The sequence below is a fragment of the Capricornis sumatraensis genome, chromosome 23, assembly GCF_032405125.1.
Source record: "Capricornis sumatraensis isolate serow.1 chromosome 23, serow.2, whole genome shotgun sequence".
NCBI lineage: Eukaryota > Metazoa > Chordata > Mammalia > Artiodactyla > Bovidae > Capricornis > Capricornis sumatraensis.
The window spans coordinates 15,799,069-15,823,380 of NC_091091.1; the positions used below are offsets into that span (position 1 = coordinate 15,799,069).

The window sequence follows — 24,312 nt, forward strand, 5'->3', positions numbered from 1 at the left end:
GAACAAAGCTAGTGGAGGTGATGGAATTCCAGTTGAGCTATTTCAAATCCTGAGAGATGATGCTGTGAAAGTGCTGCACTCAATATGCCAGCAAATTTGGAAAACTCAGCAGTGGCCACAGGACTGGAAAAGGTCAGTTTTCATTCCAATCCCAAAGAAAGGCAATGCCAAAAAATGCTCAAACTACTGCACAATTGCACTCATCTCACATGCTAGTAAAGTAATGCTCAAAATTTTCCAAGCCAGGCTTCAGCAATACATGAACCGTGAACTTTCAGATGTTCAAGGTCGTTTTAGAAAAGGCAGAGGAACCAGAGATCAAACTGCCAACATTCGATGGATCATTGAAAAAGCAAGAGTTCCAGAAAAACATCTATTTCTGCTTTATTGACTATGCTAAAGCCTCTGACTGTGTGGATCACAATAAACTGTGGAGAATTCTGAAAGAGATGGGAATACCAGACCACCTGACCTGCCTCTTGAGAAACCTGTATGCAGGTCAAGAAGCAACAGTTAGAACTGGACATGGAAAACAGACTGGTTCCAAATAGGAAAAGGAGTACGTCAAGGCTCTATACTGTCACCCTACTTATTTAACTTCTATGCAGAGTACATCATGAGAAATGCTGGGCTGGAAGAAGCATAAGCTGGAATCAAGATTGCCGGAAGAAATATCAATAACCTCAGATATGCAGATGACATGGCCCTTATGGCAGAAAGTGAAGAGGAACTCAAAAGCCTCTTGACGAAAGTGAAAGAGCAGAGTTAAAAAGTTGGCTTAAAGCTCAACAATCAGAAAACAAAGATCATGGCATCCGGTCCCATCACTTCATGGGAAATAGATGGGGAAACAGTAGAAACAGTGACTAACTTTATTTTTGGGGGCTCCAAAATCACTGCAGATGGTGACTGCAGCCGTGAAATTAAAAGATGCTTACTCCTTGGAAAGAAAAGTATGACCAACCTAGACAGCATATTAAAAAGCACAGACATTACTTTGCCAACAAAGGTCTGTCTAGTCAAGGCTATGGTTTTTCCAGTGGTCATGTATGGATGTGAGAGTTGGACTATAAAGAAAGCTGAGCTTTCTTTCATTGATGCTTTTGAACTGTGGTGTTGGAGAAGACTCTTGAGTGTCCCTTGGACTGCAAGGAGATCCAATCAGTCCGTCCTAAAGGAGATCAGTCCTGGGTGTTCATTGCAAGGCCTGATGCTGAAGCTGAAACTCCAATACTTTGGTCTTTCAGCAAAGAGCTGACTCATTGAAAAGACCCTGATGCTGGGAAAAATTGAGGGCAGGAGGAGAAGGGGAGGACAGAGAATAAGATAGTTGGATGGCATCACCGACTCAATGGACATGGGTTTGGGTGGACTCCAGGAGTTGGTGATGGATGGCGAGGCCTGGCGTGCGGAGGCTCATGGGGTCGCAGATAGTTGTATACGACTGAGAGACTGAACTGAAACTGAGTTAACAAAAGCACAGAAAAACTAATTAGGCCTAATAAAGTTATCTTTATGGTATTAACCTGTTAATGATGTCAGAGAACAAACCTACCAGGCTTTTGAAAGTGGACAGCTAATTTCAAAAGGCCTTACCACCAGCTGTTCTCTTGTTCCCGCTCCAGAGTACTTATCATATGCAAGCTTTCCTACACCAGCTTTCTGCTATCAGACAATCCAGTTTTACTAAAAAAATACAATCGGTTTAGAATAACATTGTAAAATAACTCTCTTTGATACAGGACATGCTGAAAAGTGACCAAATATCCTTCAGTTCAGTTCAGTTTAGTTGCTCAGTCGTGTCCGACTCTCTGCGACCCCCTGAATCGCAGCATGCCAGGCCTCCCTGTCTATCACCAACTCCCGGAGTTCACTCAGACTCACGTCCATTGAGTCAGCGATGCCATCCAGCCATCTCATCCTCGGTTGTCCCCTTCTCCTCCTGCCCCCAATCCCTCCCAGCATCAGAGTCTTTTCCAATGAGTCAACTCTTTGCATGAGGTGGCCAAAGTACTGGAGTTTCAGCTTTAGCATCAGTCCTTCCAAAGAAATCCCAGGGTTGATCTCCTTCAGAATGGACTGGTTGGATCTCCTTGCAGTCCAAGGGACTCTCAAGAGTCTTCTCCAACACCACAGTTCAAAAGCATCAATTCTTCAGCACTCAGCCTTCTTCACAGTCCAACTCTCACATCCATACATGACCACAGGAAAAACCATAGGCTTGACTAGACGGACCTTAGTCGGCAAAGTAAGGTCTCTGCTTTTGAATATACTATCTAGATTGGTCATAACTTTTCTTCCAAGGAGTAAGTGTCTTCTAATTTCATGGCTGCAATCACCATCTGCAGTGATTTTGGAGCCCCAAAAAATAAAGTCTGAGAGAATCAAATTCTACAAGACTGAAGGTCCCTTTTAGCCCTATGAGGGCTTCCCAGGTGGTGCTAGTGGTAAAGAAACTGCCTGCCAATGCAGGAGAAGCAAGACTTGGGTTCGATCCCTGGGTCGGGAAGATCCCCAGGAGTAGGAAATGGCAACCCACTCCAGTATTTTTGCCTGGAAAATTCCATGGACAGAGGAACCTTGAGGCCTACAGCCCATGGGGCTGCAAAGAGTTGGACCCGATTGAGCACATGTGCATATACACACACAGACACACACATGAATCTAAAATACCTAGTTCCCTGAGGGTGACAGAAACTACAAATCATTTCTTTGATAACTGCTACAACCTGCCAGAGGTGGGAAAGGTGTTGATAAGGAAATAACAATTAGAAGACTGGGCAACATAAAATAGATGCTTGCATTTGTGTCAGCATCAAATCTGCACAGTAATTATTGGCAAGTGGCGATCACAATTTAAGTCACCAATTCTGTGTTGGAAGGGGAGCTTGGAGGTCCACCTCTTTACCAATGAATGAACATCTTAGTGTAATAACTCCCATAACAAGTGGCTGTTTAATCTATACTTAAACACCTCACTGCTTCCTGAAGCAGCCTATCCCTCCATTCCATTCTTCAGATAGTTCTAATTGACAAGTTTTGCCTTAAATTAAGGCAAAAATCTGTCCATGGGCTATTTTTATCCACAGACTCTAGTTCTGCCAAGCAGCCACCAAAAATAAGTCTCCTACATAGTAGCAGTCTTGCAAATATCTACAGTTTCTATGTCTACCTCCTTACCCCTTCCTCTTCACTTTTTTCTAAGCTAAACATCTAAGGTTCCTTCAGCCTTGTTCCTATAAAAACATTTCAAGTTCTGGCAATGCTGGGTGTTCTATTCTTGACCTGCTTTAAGTTTTCAATGTTCCCTTTAGAATGTAATGCAAACTGCATATAATTTTCCCCTACATGCTCTGAATAATAAAAGCAAGACCATCATCTTGGTTTTTCTGAATATTATATACCTAAATAACTCAGCTTACTGAAGAAGTGGCAAGTCTCTAACTATGAAAACAATGGACAGGTCAGACTTTTCACAGACTTTTGATCCAACCTACTGCAGAAAACAAACACAAAATCTAATGTCCAGTATTTTCTTTTTCTATGATATAACAATAATAGCTACAAGTTATCAAAGACGTACTTTATAATAGAACATGCTTTACATGTCTATTATTTCACTTGACTCTGATAATAATCCAGTGACGTCAAGCCTCTTTACACCCATTTTACAGATAGAACTGAGACACAGATCAAATCATTTAATGTGAATTTGTATAATATATGTGTCAAAACTGGGGTATAAAGAGTGGACTTACTTCACTGATGAAAGTTACTGATGATATAGGTAAAAGGACATACACTCTGGTGTTATAAACCTGTGTTTAATCATAGCTCTGACCTTAGGCAATTTATGTAAATTCTCTGGGTCTTGCTTTTATCTACAAAATGGGATATTATGTGTCCATTACTAAAATTAAATGTGGTACACAACTACTTGCGATTAAGACAATTAACAAAAGCAAGTTAAAATTCTTTTTCCCCATAGAAACTGGGCTTTTCTTTTTAGACTTGGTTTTAACAATCAATATGTTACATGGGGGTAAAAGGGTAACTGAATATTTCCCAAATAGAAATGAAATACAGAAACAGAAAAATCTGAGTTCCAAAATTGCCAAAACCACCTAAGACAGGTCACTGATGACCTGAGAAGATATCTGGGTTTGACAAACCCTAACAAGGTACCTGTCTCCTACTTGAAATGGTACTACTTCAATAACCAAGATAAGGCAGATATTGTTCAGACAGACCACAGTATTCTCCCTACCACTAGAAGTCTGACCTAGCTGAGGAGAGTTGACAGACTTAAGGCTCTTTCTGGGAAATGGGGGATTTGGAGAGCTGGGGGAGGTGGGGGGAGGGCAGCGGGAGGGAGAAGGAATGAAGACAAAATGAAAGAATGAATATAAATGGCAAGTAAAGACCTTTCCCCCAAAGATTAATAATGAAAAACTGGAATTGGAAAAGGACAATCTTTTTTTCTACATTAAATTGGACTTCACACCTCTAACCGCAACGTATAGTTGGAAATAGGCAAAAACTAGAAATTTTGCTATTTTAACTTGTTATGCTTTCTAAAAATATATATACTTACTACCCCATCCTCAGATAGCTTAACATGCCTGGCTATGTTCTATACATTGTCAGAAAACTTAACCTAATTTAGAAGAAGAAGCTACGTATAGATTAGGATTGATATGAGAAGAAAGGAAGTATCATTGCTTTACGACACTTCAAAAATGTTGAAAACAAAATGGTGTTAGCAAAATAATTTATAAAGAATATGTTGTATTCCTAAACTAGAGCAATGCCTCCACTGATATCTCCCTCTTCAGTAAATTTTTAAACAATGAATATCTTAAAAATTTTATTAAAAAAAATTTCTGATTACTGAACACTTAAAAATTCCCCTTAAGAATTATATACTAAAATGCTAATACTTAATTTGAAAGGTGGGATTTACAGTAGTTACTTCCTGAGTTTGCCACATAGACATATTCCTTGAAAATCAGAAAAAAAAACAAGTTTAAAAATTTACAAGTAAGCCAAGAAGTCTCAAATCTCTGAATTTCTATATTTCTGGCTCTGTGTGACCCCACAGACAGGAGCCCACAGGCTCCCCTGTCTCTATACGTCTAAATACTATCAAATAAATTAGATATTCTATTGAAGTACATTTTACTTTTAGACCCTAAGCCTATTTACTGTAAGGTCTTAAAGAAAAATTCGAGATTGTACTACTGTTGAGATGCAAGATTATTGTTTGTTATATACAAATGGATGCCCCCTTTTATGAACCCACAGGAGATTCTGCTCTCAAAACTGCCTGGAAAAAGCTGAACGCCCTGTGAGTTCTCTTTAATATTGTATGGGTACAATTAATCATTCTACTATCCTTTCTTTGGTTTGGTTGTTAGGAAGAACAGTGACAAATTTGTGATCTACCTTTGCAATTATGCAAGACTTTTTGGTAAACAATTCTCTGTATTAAATTTACCTCTAGCTTTACTTTCCTATGCTACCTTATTTTTCCATTATTTTGATTTCATCTTTATAAAAAATCTTATTTTATTGTAAACCATTGTGAATACTTTTTGGAATGCTGCAGGGAAAAAAACAATAATAAATTTGTAGCAAATATTCAATGAAATCCAATCTGGTGAAAACTGTAGGATTTATTAAAAAATTGACCAGTAACAACCAGTTGCTAACATTCTGCTTTCTATGCACAAAACAGATATTTAATTTGATTAATCAAAATCACCAAAGGAGAGATCACTCATTCTTGTGCAATATGAGCAACATTACTTAAATGTGAATCCATCTCCCCAAATTCTTTTTCTGTCCCCATCTTATCCCTTTGGTTCTCTTCCTTCACACTCTATAATGTGAAATCAAAATGTGTATCCACTCTACTTACTGAAAAAAAAAATTGTGCTCTTCTATACTTGAAATCAGAAACTTTTAAATGATTTAATTTGGGGAAGAAATACACTTTTGGTTTTTTTCCTATGATTTTTCTCACACAGTAGAAAAAAAAATTATAGGACAAGTCACAGTTTGTGGGAAACACAAATTGCAAATAACTTGAATCTATATATTTTTATTAAATAAAAACTTGATACTTACTGTTGACAGAACTTTCTGATTTCACTGAGGATGAATGCGCTGGGAAAAATAAAAAATGAATGTGATTAAAACAAACCAGCACTGTTTTGTCAAGAATCACTTTGCAGTGGTGTAACAGCCACAGCTATAACCAGAATTCTTGCGAGTAGTCTAGTTTACTTTCTAGTCAACTTTATAGTCTAGTAAACTTTCCTTTATAGTCTTGCAGGAAAGCACTTCACTGTCTTCTAATCTTCCCTGTTCCTTTGACTTATCTCCCTAATTAAAATGTTAGGTCCTTTTAGGCAGGGGTATTTTAAGCTCTTGTACAGGCCGGAATACCTAGCATAAAACTTAAAAAATAATAAACACCTATAAAAAATATCTCATGTTGCTAGTGGGGGAAAAGCTCATAGATTACCTACAATATAACAAATATTTTATCTACAGATTTTCAACATCCAAGAGCAGTTTACAAATAAATAGTTTTTCTTAATACTTTTTTGCAGATCATATGCAAGGCAAGAATTCACAGTAATTGAAAATCACACAAAAAATTATATCATAAAACAACATTTGAGTTCCATAATGGTTACCCAGTGAGAGAAACAGAAAAGTACTGATGATGTAGTAATTAAAAAAAATTATCATTATATATACAGTGTCCTGCTGGAAGACCTCAGGGGAAATATTTCTGAAGGCTACTAAGTCAAAAAAGAACATAACAGATGGAGAGTAACAATTCCTCCAACCTCTCTGGATGAAAGTCAAAGTCGTTCAGTTGTGTTTGATTCTTTGCAACCCCATGGCCTATACCGTCCATGGAATTCTCCAGGCCAGAATATTGGAGGGGGTAGTCTTTCCCTTCTCCAGGGGATTTTCCCATCCCAGGGATCGAACCCAGGTCTCCCGCATTGAGGACAAATTATTTACTAGCTGAGCCACAAGGGAAGCCCAAGAATACTGGGGTGGGTAGCCTATCCCTCCTCCAGCAGATCTTCCTGACCGAGGAACTGAACTGGGGTTTCCTGTATTGCAGGAGGATTCTTTATCAACTGAGCTTTCAGGGAAGCCCACCTCTCTGGGTAAATCTCATAATTAGTCCAAGTTGTCACACAAATGATCCCTTAAGGCCAGACAAGAGGGTGTGAGAGACACAGGATAAAGATTCCAAAGAAAGTCAAGGCCTGGACTGCCGCAAGTGCTTTATGTTATTGTGTCTTTACTCCTATTCATTTCCCAGTCATCAAAAAACAAATAAAAACATGGTTAGCCTTCCGGTAGCAAAAGAAACATCCTCTGTCATTTTCTCTGTCATGTAAGGAACATGATACCTGCTTCCAAGTGTCTATTATCTTAAAAATGGCACACAGTTGGAACTAAAAGGAAGAAGTTGTAGGTTTGGACTAAATGTTAAGAAAAACCTGCTAGCAATTACAACAATCTGAAATGTAAAGGAATATTTTGGATAATGGGTTCTTTTCCGCTGGAGGTGTTGAAACTAAAGCAGAACAAGTACATGATAAAGAGCAGAGCATCTCAGACTTTATTGTGCATATGAGTCATCCTGGGAACTTGAAGTCAACTGTAATTCAGGAGATCTGCAAGGGTCTGAGGTTATACATTTCTAACAAGCTCCCAAGTGATGACAATGCAGAGGACCATATTTTAAAAGGCAAAACCACAGAATATCTTTTCAATCATGATTTCCAGGGCTGATTTCTGATGTTCCCTGCAACACAGAAATTGGCTGACTTCACTGACTCACTCAAGCACTGTGCTTAGGAACTGGGGAGAAAGAATTAAGAAAGTCACATAGTCCTTTCCTTAACAGAAAATAAATTATTCCAAGAGTGTTATTTATTTCTAACGGAGAGTGCAGGGTGCTATCAGAATGTGCTAACAGGGAACTAGCCTTACCTGGAAAAGTAGAGTGAAAGGAATCAGACAAGGCCTACTCAAGGAACTGATCTTGGGGGCAGGGTGGAGGTGGAAGATTAAGATCTTGAACTTTCTGCCAAGAGAGTTTACCTAAATATCCCTTTGTGTTCATACCTGCCAAAGAAGACTGGTCCTCAAAGTCCAGTTATTGATCTTTCTTACATTTTCTCTATCTGTTGGTTCCGCTATCTAGCCATCCAATTATCTACCCATTTACCTATTTAACATTCTGTATGATGGTAACCCGAGTTACAGGAGTTGACAGGATCACACAGGGAGAACAGAGAGAAAAAAGGTCTGTAAGAGCCCTGAGTAATTCCAACACCTAAGGGTAAGACTGAGGAGAAACTATAGTCTAAAACATCTGGGGAGAGACCAAAAAGACAGGAAGAAAAGTCAAGAAAGTAGATTGTTTGGAGGAATGTTAGCAGTCCAAAGGCAGCTGAGATATTAAGCATTTATTAATTACTATTTGGCAAGGGTGAACGTCGACATTCTAGGAATCAGCGAACTAAAATGGACTGGAATGGGTGAATTTAACTCAGATGACCATTACATCTACTACTGCGGGCAGGAATCCCTCAGAGGAAATGGAGTAGCCATCATGGTCAACAAAAGAGTCCGAAATGCAGTACTTGGATGCAATCTCAAAAACGACACAATGATCTCTGTTCGTCTCCAAGGCAAACCATTCAATATCACAGTTATCCAAGTCTATGCCCCAACCAGTAACGCTGAAGAAACTGAAGTTGAACGGTTTTATGAAGACCTACAAGACCTTTTAGAACTAACACCCAAAAAAGATGTCCTTTTCATTATAGGGGACGGGAATGCAAAAGTAGGAAGTCAAGAAACACCTGGAGTAACAGGCAAATTTCGCCTTGGAATACGGAATGAAGCAGGGCAAAGACTAATAGAGTTTTGCCAAGAAAATGCACTGGTCATAGCAAACACCCTCTTCCAACAACACAAGAGAAGACTCTACACAAGGACATCACCAGATGGTCAACAGAAAATCAGACTGATTATATTCTTTGCAGCCAAAGATGGAGAAGCTCTATACAGTCAACAAAAACAAGACCAGGAGCTGACTGTGGCTCAGATCAGGAACTCCTTATTACCAAATTCAGACTCAAACTGAAGAAAGTAGGGAAAACCACTAGACCATTCAGGTATGACCTAAATCAAATCCCTTATGATTATACAGTGGAAGTGAGAAATAGATTTAAGGGTCTAGATCTGATAGCTAGAGTGCCTGATGAAGTATGGAATGAGGTTCGTGACAATGTACAGGAGACAGGGATCAAGACCATCCCCATGGAAAAGAAATGCAAAAAAGCACAATGGCTGTCTGGGGAGGCCTTACAAATAGCTGTGAAAAGAAGAGAGGCGAAAAGCAAAGGAGAAAAGGAAAGATATAAGCATCTGAATGCAGAGTTCCAAAGAATAGCAAGAAGAGATAAGAAAGCCTTCTTCAGCGATCAATGCACAGAAATAGAGGAAAACAACAGAATGGGAAAGACTAGAGATCTCTTCAAGAAAATCAGAGATACCAAGGGAACATTTCATGCAAAGATGGGCTCGATAAAGGAGAGAAATGGTATGGACCTAACAGAAGCAGAAGATATTAAGAAGAGGTGGCAAGAATACACAGAAGAACTGTACAAAAAAGATCTTCACGACCCAGATAATCATGATGATATGATCACTAATCTAGAGCCAGACATCTTGGAATGTGAAGTCAAGTGGGCCTTAGAAAGCATCCCTACGAACAAAGCTAGTGGAGGTGATGGAATTCCAGTGGAGCTCTTTCAAATCCTGAAAGATGATGCTGTGAAAGTGCTGCACTCAACATGCCAGCAAATTTGGAAAACTCAGCAGTGGCCACAGGACTGGAAAAGGTCAGTTTTCATTCCAATTCCAAAGAAAGGCAATGCCAAACTACCACACAATTGCACTCATCTCATATGCTAGTAAAGTAATGCTCAAAATTCTCCAAGCCAGGCTTCAGCAATACGTGAACCATGAACTTCCTGATGTTCAAGCTGGTTTTAGAAAAGGCAGAGGAATCAGAGATCAAATTGCCAACATCTGCTGGATCATGGAAAAAGCAAGAGAGTTCCAGAAAAACATCTATTTCTGCTTTATTGACTATGCCGAAGCCTTTGACTGTGTGGATTACAATCAACTGTGGAAAATTCTGAGAGAGATGGGAATACCATATCACCTGACCTGCCTCTTGAGAAACCTGTATGCAGGTCAGGAAGCAACAGTTAGAACTGGACATGGAACAACAGACTGGTTCCAAATAGGAAAAGGAGTACATCAAGGCTGTATATTGTCACCCTGCTTATTTAACTTATATGCAGAGTACATCATGAGAAACGCTGGACTGGAAGAAGCACAAGCTGGAATCAAGATTGCTGGGATATACATCAATAACCTCATATATGCAGATGACACCACCCTTATGGCAGAAAGTAAAGAGGAGCTAAAAAGCCTCTTGATGAAAGTGAAAGAGGAGAGTGAAAAAGTTGGCTTAAAGCTCAACATTCAGAAAACTAGGATCATGGCATCTGGTCCCATCACTTCATGGGAAATAGATGGGGAAACAGTGGAAACAGTGTCAGACTTTTTTTTTGGGGGGGGGGGGGGCTCCAAAATCACTGCAGATGGTGACTGCAGCCATGAAATTAAAAGACGCTTACTCCTTAGAAGAAAAGTTATGACCAACCTAGATAGCGTATTCAAAAGCAGAGACATTACTTTGCCGACTAAGATCCATCTAGTCAAGGCTATGGTTTTTCCTGTGCTCATGTATGGATGTGAGAGTTGGACTGTGAAGAAGGCTGAGTGCCGAAAAACTGATGCTTTTGAACTGTGGTGTTGGAGAAGACTCTTGAGAGTCCCTTGGACTGCAAGGAGATCCAACCAGTCCATTCTGAAGGAGATCAGCCCTGGGATTTCTTTGGAAGAAATGATGCTAAAGCTGAAGCTCCAGTACTTTGGCCACCTCATGAGAAGAGTTGACTCATTGGAAAAGACTCTGATGCTGGGAGGGATTGGGGGCAGGAGGAGAAGGGGACGACCGAGGAAGAGATGGCTGGATGGCATCACAGCCTCGATGGACGTGAGTCTGAGTGAACTCCGGGAGATGGTGATGGACAGGGAGGCCTGGCGTGCTGCGATTCAGGGGGTTGCCAAGAGTCGGACACGACCTAGCAACTGAACTGAACTGAACTGATTCAAGTTTGGGACAAATTAAGGTGGCCTGGCAAGAAAGTATCACATCAAGATTGACTTAGTTACAGACGATCAATCACAAATATCAAAAAATTAAAGAGGTTTATATGGTCCTCCTAAAGTTTGATAAAATTTTGTCATTTTCTGCTTCATACCAAAGCTGAAAAAGAAAGAACTATATCCTATACCCTCTATCAAAGATGTCCAAATAAAGAGTAAATAAGAAAGATGTCTCAATTCTGCTTTGCTTGGGTTTTCTGTCTTCAAAATGTTTCATTTTCTTATTCTTTATTAATTATACCTAACATGTGCTAGTGTGGTGCTGGGGATAGAGCAATGAACACAGCAGACAGAATTCCTGCTCTCTTGTGCTTTTATGTAATTGTCATATGTGTAATGAGGGAAAAGTTCTAGGGTTGTGACAGCATTATAAATGGGAGTCCTAATTTAGATTCGTGGTTAGAGAAGGATCCCTGAAGAAGTGACATTTAAGCTTAGAACTGAAGGATGAGTTAGGATGGGCCTGGAGGTTTTAGAGAGAAAGGAAGCAGCAACTAACTATGCAGTCCTTAAATGTAAAGAAGTTTGGCATTTTCTAGAAATTGAAAGGCTATGTGGGTGGAGTGTGAAAGTAACATGAAGAGTAGTGAGAAACAAGCCTTGTACGCTAGATCGTTTAGACCCTTTGGGCTTTGTCCAGATGTTGGTTTTATCTTAAGAACAATAGGAAATCACTGCTAGATGGAGAATGGATTAAGGAAAGGGAGGTGGGATGACAAGACAGTGGTGGAAACAGTAAGGATAATATAGTAGTAGCCTAGATGAGAAAACTTGGTTAGTTTGGATGAGAGTAGAGAAAACTTGAGAAATACATAACCTGGGGTAAAACTGATGGGATTTACATAAACATGGAGAGAGGAGTCTGGCAGGCTAGAGCCCGTGGGGTTGCAAACAGTTGGACACAACTGAGCAACTGACACACACCAAGGATAATTTCCAGACTTCTGATATTAGCTTTTAGGTTAACAGACGTATCAGCTACTGAAATACAGAACACTAAAGGAAAAACATCTTCTAAGGAAGATCACATGAATATGTAACTTGAGGGATGCAACCTCATCCTTAGTCATAAGTATCCAGCTACATAATTACCTGTTTTGGAGGTACTGAATAAACTTCACATTGTAGGAATTAATTCTTTAATTTGGAATATTCAATGACTAACATGATGTCATATTATGACATAAACATTTTCTGTAACAGTCAACGTTACAAAATCCTCAAGTAGACTACATTAAATATTTTACTGGAACATGAGGATAAATAAAAAACTTTTAAATCTCAAATGAGATTCTCACATTTATTAATTAAAATTTATTTTGAAGTTTAGAACATGATTTATAGACAAAAAAGACATTCTGTTTCAATACCATTTCTCAATAAACAGTAGAATACCAGTATTTTTCTTCTCATCATCTATCAATTTTACCAAGTCTAAAACTTGGCAATACTGTATGTTTGAACGTATCATGACATGTTGGAAGGAAAAGATGTACATAAGAACATAACATGTCTAATGATCTTCAGAGCTGGAGCAAGGGAGCCCTCTCTTGTTCAAGTATTATGTTAACACTGGCTGGAATTTAATTCAATCTACCATTACCTACCTAATTTAATCCAATTCACTCTAAGTTACAGTTAATTTGACTCTATTATGGGCTGAGAAAACAACCCACAGCAACCTTCATAATAACTATGTACCAAGTACTATGCAAACGGCTTACATACATTATCTGAGCTAAGGTACAATTATCATGACCGCTGCCTAAACTAAGGCACAGCTTAAGGACTGCTGAGGAACAAGTAAGCAGTTGACTTGGATTTGAATTTAACAATTACTTACTAACTGTATGTGCACAATACCATGTTAGGCTGAGGACACATACATATCAATCTCTATCATTTCAAGAAGCCCATTAGCTAGGGAGAAAAACCAAACAGACCATGATAATTGAAATCACAATGCTATAATTTTATACTGACTTATAATTATGTACTGATTTACAGTGTTCAAAATGTCTTTCACGTTCTTTGATTCTTCACCATAAGCACCAGCAGTACAGAAACCAGGTAGTCACATCATTACTATGTAGGTATATAGGGAAAGTAAAACTCAAGAAATTCAGTAACTTGCTTAATTTAACAGGTCTATAACTAACAAATCCAGAAATCAGAGTGCTGTTACAATATTATACCATTTGGAAAAATGAATCAAAACCGATCTTGTTCTTGAAACTTCTATAAGTTACTATAAATTTGTCTCTAAATTCTCCAACCAGTTTCCTTTCAAAAACTATAAAACAGAATTGTAAATGCATTCACTAAATTCTTAATTTAAGACATATAGCAGATTATCCTTTATGTTCAGAAATATGAATAAATATTATATTTTAATTCCCATTTACCTTTATCCTTTGTCCTAGAGGTCTCTTCTATAGAAGATAATCTGGATTTTTTGTGTGTTGACTCTTCGGAATCTTTTTTGGCTTTATCTTTTCTTTTTTTTGACTTGACTTCTTTCCTCCTTTATGTTGAACAATATAAAATTAAAAACAACTTTTTCAACTAAGCTTTACAAAAAATAAAAATCAGTGGGCAAAAAAAGTTAAATTAGTTGAAGTATTCATTTAAAATGTAATTTACATAATAAGGAATGCTTAAATGAGTCTGTAAATATTGTAGGTTAGTATATTACTTTAGACACTTCTATAAGATTACAAAGTCTGAGACAAATATAAGGTAATGAGTACTCAGAGACAAAATTATTTTTTATAAGTTCTATATATAAAACCTTAGTAAATGTAATCATAGTTTTACTCATTTCCTTTTTAGATTCTATCATTTTGTTGTTGTTCAGTCACCCAGTAGTGTCTGACTCTGTGACCCTATCATTTAGCCATTCTAAAAAATTACAAAAACAAATCTCATTTCCCTCCACATAATTCATTACCTATCTACACTTTGAAAAACACATAGAACAAAAGAAGCCACTGTACAGTTCTAAACCAGTAAATAGAAAATTATTCTCTTAATAATAAAGGAGAATAAAATAGAGGTGTAAAGGAATGAGAACGGAAGGGCTTACTGTTAACTCACACGTCTACTTTAGACCACTTACTTATCTTTTCACTGCTACAGGTTTACCTTTTTTGTTGTTCACTAAGTCGTGTCCCACTCTTCTGTGACTCCATGGGCTGTAGCCTGCCAGGCTCCTTGGTCCATGAGATTTCCCAGGCAAGAATACTGGAGTGGGTTGCCACTTCCCTCTCCAGAGGATCTTCCAGACCCAGGGATCAACCCTGTGTTTCCTGCACTAGCAGGTGGGTTCTTTACCACTGAAACACCTTGGAAACCCCTTATTTTTTTTAGGCCAGGTTTATAAGGCTGTCGGTACCATAGCTGGCAAGTGATTGATGTTAACTGCAGAGGATAAGGCAGTTGGATGGCATCACCGACTCAATGGATGTGAGTCTGAGCAAACACTGGGAGATGGTGAATGACAGAGAAGCCTGGTGTGCTGCAGTCCACGGGGTCACAAAGAATCGGATATGACTGAGCGACTGAATGACGAAGAAAAGAAACATAAAGAGGAAAAGGTGATAATGCTGAAACTGAGACTGGGAAAAAGGATGAAGAGACAACAGAGAGGATTACTTTCAAGAAACTTGTTTATCAAAGCTTTCAAATTAAGATACTTATACCAAATATTACAATACTGTTTAAGACAGTAATAACTTTTTGTCTCTTGTAAGAATAATTCAATTTTGAAATGAAGTTTGAAACTCAAGGTCAAAAGAACATCTTTGGTATCTTTCAGAATCATTGATGGAGAAGAGAAATCTGAAAAACATTGCTAATTTTAAGAATTAAAAAAAATTTTACTTATTATTAATAGCTAAATACTAGATAAGGGTCATTCACAACACAGCTGATAATAAATATATATACATTTTATAAAGTTGCAGAATCTTATGTTAAGACTTTCAAGCATTATTCAGAACATGAAACCCAACTGCCACAATCATGCCAGGTCATACAGATTTCGCTTGAGCATCTTCAATGCCTGGGATTTCATTAGGCTCTGTTTACCATATGCCAGACACTGTGTCAAGCATTTTATATGCATTTTCATTTAATCCCCACAATAAACTTAGTATCCTCATTTTTAGAGATAATAAAATTGAGTCTTATAAAGGTTAAGCAGTTTTCCCAAGGATATGACTATAAGTAGAGCAGCTGAGAGGAATATACAGGGGTCTGATTTCAAAGCCCATGATCTGTATATGCTGCATGTCTCAGAGCACTGATCCTCCTCCCCTACTCAATATGGCAGACAGTCTAGCTCCTTCAGTAGGAGCCTGACTTTAAACACTGAAATGAATATAGAAGTATAATCCTTTGTAAGACTGATAAACTCTGTTTAAATGAGATGTAGGAATCACATTATGAAGACCTGATTTACAATATAGTTTCTAAGAATATTTCAGTATCTGAACACTGATTTCAAAACAAAAGTTCTAGCATCTGCCCGCTACTCTGCACAGGCCTTCACATTTAACACTGCTTGGCTAGAGTTAGGCATGACGAACAGTTCCCTGGTTTATGTGGTCATATGGCAATGCTGGATTGTGTATACACTCAACTAATGAAACCATCAACTACTCAAGTTTACTTCAGACAGCTAGTGCAGGTAACGACTACATCCAAGATTAACAACCACATTTTAAAAAGATCATATTACCTGTGATGAAAATTTAATTTAAAGGAACATTCTTGGCATAATCCTAAAAAAAAGGAAAAAAGAGTAACACCACTGAACTGCTAAATTTTTTATCACTGCACTGCTACTTTACTTTTAATATCATAAACTGTCATGTTTCTTTACATTCTTTCATTGTAACAGGTGAAAAAAATAATCTGAAGAAAACAATCTGATTCTCTTCCACCTCAAAAAAACAATATATATATATAATAAAAACTGTATTAGAATGCTTGAGAAATTGAAAATATTCTGCCATTGCTTTAGAAAACTATGGTGTCAATTTATTCTAAAAGCAAGCTGCTTCATTCACAGGCAGCATTAATGTGTATCTTAAATCAAAGACATCCAGTAACAGTAGGGTGGGTATAGTCACCTCCTCTGAAGTACTCTTAAGAGTTTTTCAAATGGAAAAGAGCTTTTGAAAGAGTTCCACAATTGTTGTTTCTTTTTTACTTTAATCTCAGTTCACACTAGGTGACTCTTCCTCATAAGCACTTACAGGAGGAACTCGGAAACCAGTCTTCATTGGAGTGTACTAAGTAGCATACAAAATTAAAAGACGCTTGCTCCTTGGAAGGAAAAGTTATGACCAACCTAGACAGCACATATAAAAAGCAGAGACATTACTTTGCCAACAAAGGTCCATCTAGTCAAGGCTATGGTTTTTCCAGTAGTCATGTATGGATGTGAGAGTTGGACTATAAAGAAAGCTGAGTGCCAAAGAATTGATGCTTTTGAATTGTGGTGCTGGAGAAGACTCTTGAGAGTCCCTTGGACTGCAAGGAGATCCAACCAGTCCATCCTAAAGGAAATCAGTCCTGAACATTCACTGGAAAGACTGATGTTGAAGCTGAAACTTCAATACTTTGGCCACCTCATGCGAAGAGCTGACTCATTTGAAAAGACCCTGATGCCGGGAAAGATCGAAGGCAGAAGGGGATGACAGAGGATGAGATGGTTGGATGGCACCACCGACTCAATGGGCATGAGTTTGAGTAAACTCTGGGAGTTGATGATGGACAGGGAGGCCTGGCGTGCTGCAGTCCATGGGGTCACAAAGAGTCGGACACAACTGAGCGACTGAACTGAACTAAAGTAGCATATGGGGAAATCCTTGACCTCTATCTGGAGGGGGCACAACATTCTTATAACACACTTATTTAGGAACCAGAGAAAGTTGTTAACATGATGCAGAGAAGACGCTGACACACAAAAGACTAGCTCAGGGGAAAAAAAAGGATGAGCAACAGATTCTAAAATATGCCTATTAAGAGAAAATGCTATATTCTGGATTATAATCCTAAGTTTTTAAGACAGATATTGCAAACACTTTGCCCTCCTAAATTTTTTTTCTTTTTTGACACAAAAAGAGCAGATTTATTATCTATACCATAACAATATGGCTATTAACTAATGTGAGATTTCACAGTGCCTTTTCTGATATCACTCTGACTCCCACATGGCATCTCAATCTACATTGACATTCTCAAATTAACAGACAAAGGTCTTCACTTTACAAATTACTGGTTTACATTTGGCATTAGAACTATTTCATCTAAATGTCATGGAAATGCTGAGAAAAAAGTTTCAGGCTCAAAAGTTCTTTGCAACTTTAGCAAGCTCTGAGAAAAACAGAGTTTCCAAGATACCTTAAGCATTTTAAATTGAATCTTAAATTGCCTATATATTTTCAATCTAAATTACTAAACTTTGAAGGAATCAATCACAACCCATCTAAAGTCAACTTACTTAATTTAACAAGTGCATTTCTTTTTTCACCATGCTCAGTATAACCAAAATTAACTTCCCAACTCTTTAAGCCTTCTTTTTCATCACAACATTTATTTCCACAGCAAAACTGGCCTGCAAATAAAGGAAGGAATATTAGCTATGGTGGTTGGTGACAATATTTATCTACAATCAGGTATTATCTCTGAAATTTATTCAACATACATTACATACATGACATAAATTCCTAGTTTATAAAGTCAGCATCAAAAAACTGAACACAATAATTATGGTATGTTCAACAGTCAAATCAAGTTGCTGAATGCACTGTTTAAAAAAAAAAAAATCAGTTGCGGAATTCTTACTTGATAAATAGTTGACTATCAAGTTGACTGTTTATATTTAAAAACAGATTTTTAGTGACTCCGACTGGAGGAATCTTACACTTTGGAAAACGGAAGCACTAAAAAAGTGTACTCACTAATACCTTAAAAGAAAAAATGTATTTTCCAAAGTACGTGCACTGTACCTGGGTCAACCTTTTTCAATATTATTAACATTGATACTTTAAGGTATTAACATATGGTATTTATTTTAAGTGCCAGCATAAAACAACATTTAAAGCACATTTTAAAGTGTTATAGCATTTTGAGATTAAGTAGAATAAGTAATCAAACTCAATGTTCTAAATTTTAGAATCACCTGACACTAAAATCAACATTACATACTCACTGTATATTAAAAGCTCTGTAAAAAAGGACTATTGATGATCCAAGAGGGAAAAAAAAACTACTCAATAATTAATTATTGACTTCAACAGAAAAAGACAAGATCAAATTTATTTGTACAACATGAAAAAAAAGCACTTATATCTAAATCAATTGTACCAACAGGAACAAATCTGAACTTTTCATAAAAAAGAGATTAACAAAATGAATTTTGAAAACGATCAGTCCAAAGGCTGATAACTTTTCTAAACTGTCATTGTTTTACTCATTCCAAATGAATAGTTCATTAATCTGTACACGTTGAGCAATTTGTCTACTGTTAAAACACAAGATTATAACTTCATGAATCACAGCAAATGGCTTTCTTTCCCCTTCTCAATTAAAACTTTTTTCAATTATATGAATTTAGAGAATGTCCATCAATTTTTTTTAAAGGCAGCATTATTTATCATCACTTAAAAATTCCACTCAATAAAACTACAAAATTTTAAAATTGTGACAGACATTTCAATTAGGTAAGAACACAAACTAAAATGTAATGCTAAGAAAAGTTAAAAAATAGCTTTAAAATTATTCTTTTTCCTTCTCCTCTAGAGTACCTTTCAGGCTGATTATAATTTATGGAAAATGTATATAAACCACACTGATGGCATAAATGTCTATCATATAACAATGAAACCTTTATTTTCAGTTTAAAAGATTTTTAAGTTACTAGCTTAAATTATTTTCTTAATGAATCTTCCTATATAGTTTTCAGAAGCATTAACACTTAAAACGCAATGCTCAATAGAGACTTAATTTTATAACATGAGACAGTATAGAGATACTACATTTCAGAAAAATTTCATGAACAGATTACAATGCATAGAAAATGCTACTGATTGATTGTCTACAAAATGCTTGGTCTTTTGTTCTAAGACTAAATATTTAGACTCAAATTAATTTCTACTTGCAAAATGTAGATTTGACTAGAATACAGTAATACCAACTCATTACTCCAAAAATCAATTAGGAGAAAAACTCAAGTCTTCATCTATTGACAGTTTCCTTGCTAGGAAGCTTTTAACTTTTAAACATTTTCTACTTATCTGCAACTTAATATCCTAAAAGCAAAAATTCTAAAGGTAAAAACCACTAAAGGATTATATTTTGACCTTTGTCAGCAATATATCTTTAATATACCTTCTCTACTTTTACTTTGTATTTTGTAGACAATCACAATAGGAATAATCCTACCCAATGACTTCAATTCAGTAACAAAATAACTGTATCCTATTAAAAACTGAAATTAAAAAAAAATTACCTTTTCCTGAAATTACTTCTTTTTCTACTCGCCACCTAAATCCAAACTGATCAGGAAAAAAAAAATACATGTATGCCAGGGTAAACTTAAACATTATTTAAACCATATTCAAATCTTAACATGGAGCCAACAACTGACAATATGATACTTATCTAAAAAGTAAACCTAATTCCCATAACAATAGTTTTTTCTTTCCTTATAGGATTCCCAGTACTTAAAAATACATCTGAATAATTACCAACCTGTTAAGAAACAATCTTCTTTTAAACTTCCTGTTTAAAAGTTATAGGTGCCAGGCACAAGGTATGTAAACGAATAAAAAATAGATACTGTTCTGTAACACTGATAGGAAAAAAAGAAGTACAGTACAATAAAGAAACAGTATACTAGAATATAAGAGAGTACAGTCTTTGGAGTCAGATTGTTTGGGTTTATGTCTTAGTTCTACCACTTGGGATTCCCTTGTGGCTCAGAGGGTAAAGAGTCTGCCCACAATGCAGGAGACCTGGGTTTGATCCCTGGGTCAGGAAGATCCCAAGGAGAAGAAAATGGCAGCCCACTTCAGTATTCTTGCCTGGAAAATCCCATGGCTGGAGAAGCCTGGCGGGCTACAGGCCATAGTGTCACAAAGAATTGGACATGACTAAGTGACTTCATTTTCTTTTCTTTCTTTCTTTCTATCACTTGGACTCGATTTGACTGTTTGGAGCAGCCTGAAGGGCCTGGAGTGTGATCCAGACCAAAACTGGGGGTGTACACGTAAAAGAGCATGGTTCTGCCATGAGTACATGAAGGGACTTCCCTAGTGGTCCAGAGGTTAAGAATTCACCTTCCAGTAGAGGGGACATGGGCTTGATCCCTGGGCTGGGAAGATTCCACATGCCACAGGGCAACTTAGGCCTGTGCATCACAACTGCTGAACCTGTGTACCAAAGCCCATGAGCTGCAACTGCTGAGCTCATGCCCAGCTCCTGAAGCCCATGTACCCTAGAGCCCGTGCTGTGCAACAAGACAGGTCACTGCAATTAAGAAACCCATGCACTCCAACCAGAAAAGCCACTGTAATGAGGAGCCTGGGCACCACAACTAGAGAAAGCCTGTGTGTAGCAACAAAAGACCCATCAGAATCACGATTAAAATGAATAAATTAAAAACGCCTGCAGCGTAATTTTAAAAAATGTTTACATGGAGACTAAACAACATGCTACTAAAAACCAATGGATCAACAATGAAATTAAAGAAGAAATTTAAAAAAAATCAAGATTGACAACAATGCAAATATAACCATACAAAATCTATGGGCTGCAACAAAAGCAGTTCTTAGAGGGAAGCTCACAGTGATACAGGCTGTCCTCAGAAACAAGGGAAATGCCCGTTTCTGTTTCTGTTTTTTTTATTTTCTTCCTAAAGTCATATGGGAAATTCTGAAAGAGATGGGAATACTAGACCACCTGACCTGCCTCTTGAGAAACCTGTATGCAAGTCAAGAAGCAACAGTTAGAACTGGACATGGAACAACAGACTGGTTCCAAATAGGAAAAGGAGTATGTCAGGGCTGTACATTGTCACCCTGCTTATTTAACTTCTATGCAGAGTACATCATGAGAAACGCTGGGCTGGAAGAAGCACAAGCTGGAATCAAAATTGCTGGGATATATATCAATAACCTCAGATATGCAGATGACACCACCCTTATGGCAGAAAGTGAAGAGGAACTAAAAAGCCTCTTGATGAAAGTGAAAGAGGAGAGTGAAAAAGTTGGCTTAAAGCTCAACATTCAGAAAACGAAGATCTGGCATCTGGTCCCATCACTTCATGGGAAATAGGTGGGGAAACAGTGGAAACAGTGTCAGACTTTATTTTTGGGGGCTCCAAAATCACTGCAGATGGTGATTGCAGCCATGAAATTAAAAGATGCTTACTCCTTGGAAGAAAAGTTATGAGCAACCTAGATAGCATATTCAAAAGCAGAGACATTACTTTGCCAACAAAGGTCCTTCTAGTCAAGGCTATGGTTTTTCCTGTGGTCATGTATGGATGTGAGAGTTGGACTGTGAAAAAAGCTGAGTGCCGAAGAATTGATGCTTTTGAACTGTGGTGTTGGAGAAGACTCTTGAGAGTCCCTTGGACTGCAAGGAGATCCAACCAGTCCATTCTGAAGGAGATCAGCCCTGGGATTTTTTTGGAAGGAATGATGCTAAAGCTGAAGCTCCAGTACTTTGGCCACCTCATGCGAAGAGTTGACTTATTGGAAGACTCTGATGCTGGGAGGGATTAGGGGCAGGAGGAGAAGGGGACAACAGAGGATGAGATGGCTGGATGGCATCACCAACTTGATGGACATGAGTGTGAGTGAACTCCAGGAGTTGGTGATGGATAGGGAGGCCTGGCGTGCAGGGATTCATGGGGTTGCAAAGAGTTGGACATGACTGAGTGACTGAACTGAACTGAAAGTTAGCAGAAGGAAGGAAATAATAAAGATCAGAGAGGAAATAAAATTAGAGATTAAAAAACACCAGAAAAATCAGGAAAACCAAGAGCTGGTTTTTGAAAGGATAAACAATATCAACAAACCTCTGGCCAGGCTCACCAAGAAGAAAACAGAGGACCCAAATAAATAAAATAAGAAATGAAAAAGGAGAAATAATAACTGATAGCATAGAAATAAAGAAAAATCAAGTAAGCTATAATGAACCACTATATACAAACAAAATGGACTACCTAGAAGAAATGGACAAGTTTCTAGAAATAGACTGCAAAAACTGAATTAAGAAACCGGCCAATCACTACAAGTGAAATATAATCTGTAATTTTAAAAACTCTTTGCAAACGAAAGTCCAGGACTGGATGGATTCTTTGGGGAATTTCACCAAACATACGGAGAAGAACTTACACCTATCCTTCTCAAACTCTTCCAAAAGACTAAAGAGGCGGGAATGCTCCTAAAGCCATCCTATGAAGCCACCATCACCCTGACACTAACACCAGACGAAGACATTAACAAAAAGGAAAATTACAGGAGAGTATCTTTGAGGAACATTTATATATATAGATGCCAAATTCCTCAACCAAGTATTAGCAGACTGAATCCAACTACACATAAAAAGGACCACACACCATAATCAAGTTGGATTCATTTCAGGGTCACAAGGACAGTTCAACATATGTGAATCGATCAAGCTGATACATCAACAAAAAAGACAAAAACCACAAGATCATCTCAACAGATGCAAAAAAAGTATCTGATACAGTTTAACATCAATTCATGACAAAAACTCACCAAAGTGAGTATAGTGCGAAGATACATCAACATAATTAAAGTCATCTGTGACAAACCCACAGCCAATATAATACTAAATGGTGAAAAGCTGAAAGCTTTCTTGCTAAAGCTGGAACAAGACAAGGATGTACACACTCATCACTTCTATTCAACACAGAACTGTAACTCCTAGTCACAGCAATCAGACAAGGAAAAGAAATAAAACGTATCCAAATCAGAAGGGAAGAGGTAAAACTGTCGCTCTATGCAGATAACATGATACTCTATACAGAAAACCCTAGACTATACAAAAACTATTAAAACTGATAAATGAATTCAACAAGGCAGCTTGGATATAAGATTAACATACATAAATCTGCTGTATTTCTTCATCGTAACAATGAAATAACAGAAAGTAAAAGACAATTTCACTTAAAATCACATCCAAAACCAAACTGTGAATAAACAATCAAGAAAGTGAACAGATTTATATGCTGAGAACTATAGATTAACAAAAAAAATAGAAGATGATTCAATAAAAATGGAAAAATATACCCCACTTTTGGATTGGAAGAATTAATATAGATAAAATGGCCATACTACTCAAAGCAACATACAGATTAATGCAATCCCTATCAAATTACTCACAACATTTTTCACAGAACTAGAACAAATAATCCTAAAACTTATATAGAATCACAAAAGACTCAGAATTGCCAAACCAATCCTGAGAAAAGAAACCCACACACCTATGGTCAATTAATCTTTGACAAAGGAGGCAAGAATATACAATGGAGAAAAGGCAGTCTCTTTAGCAAAAAGTATTGGGAAAACTGGATAGCTCCATGTAAATCAATGAGGGTAGAACAGTCCTCCTTCATACCACACACAAAAAACAAATTCAAAATGGCTTAAAGACTTAAATATAGACGATATACCAAAAAAATTCCTAGAAGAGAACATAGGCAAAACATTCTTTGAAGTAAATTGTAACAAACTTTTCTTAGGTTAGTTTCACAAGGAAAAAGAAAAACAAAAATAAACAAACAAGACATAATTAAAGTTAAAAATTTTACAAAGCAAAGGAATCCATAAACAAAATGAGAAGACAATCTACAGAATAGGAGAAAATATTTGTAATAATGAGACCAACAAGAGCTTAATTTCTAAAACATACAAA

At 37.3% G+C, this 24,312-nt stretch overlaps 1 protein-coding gene across 2 annotated transcripts in view; it reads right to left on the reverse strand.

The window, feature by feature from the left end:
- LOC138070369 (protein FRA10AC1) overlaps positions 1 to 24,312 on the reverse strand; it is a 40,131-nt gene that overhangs the window by 5,457 nt on the left and 10,362 nt on the right. For both annotated transcript variants that reach the window (XM_068961566.1, XM_068961565.1), the window contains exons 9-13: positions 19,874 to 19,919; positions 17,864 to 17,977; positions 16,094 to 16,136; positions 13,758 to 13,876; positions 6,130 to 6,168 (exon numbers count right to left, since the gene is read on the reverse strand). In XM_068961566.1, the coding sequence (XP_068817667.1) occupies positions 6,130 to 6,168; positions 13,758 to 13,876; positions 16,094 to 16,136; positions 17,864 to 17,977; positions 19,874 to 19,919 (361 nt within the window). The remainder of the gene's footprint in view (positions 1 to 6,129; positions 6,169 to 13,757; positions 13,877 to 16,093; positions 16,137 to 17,863; positions 17,978 to 19,873; positions 19,920 to 24,312) is intronic.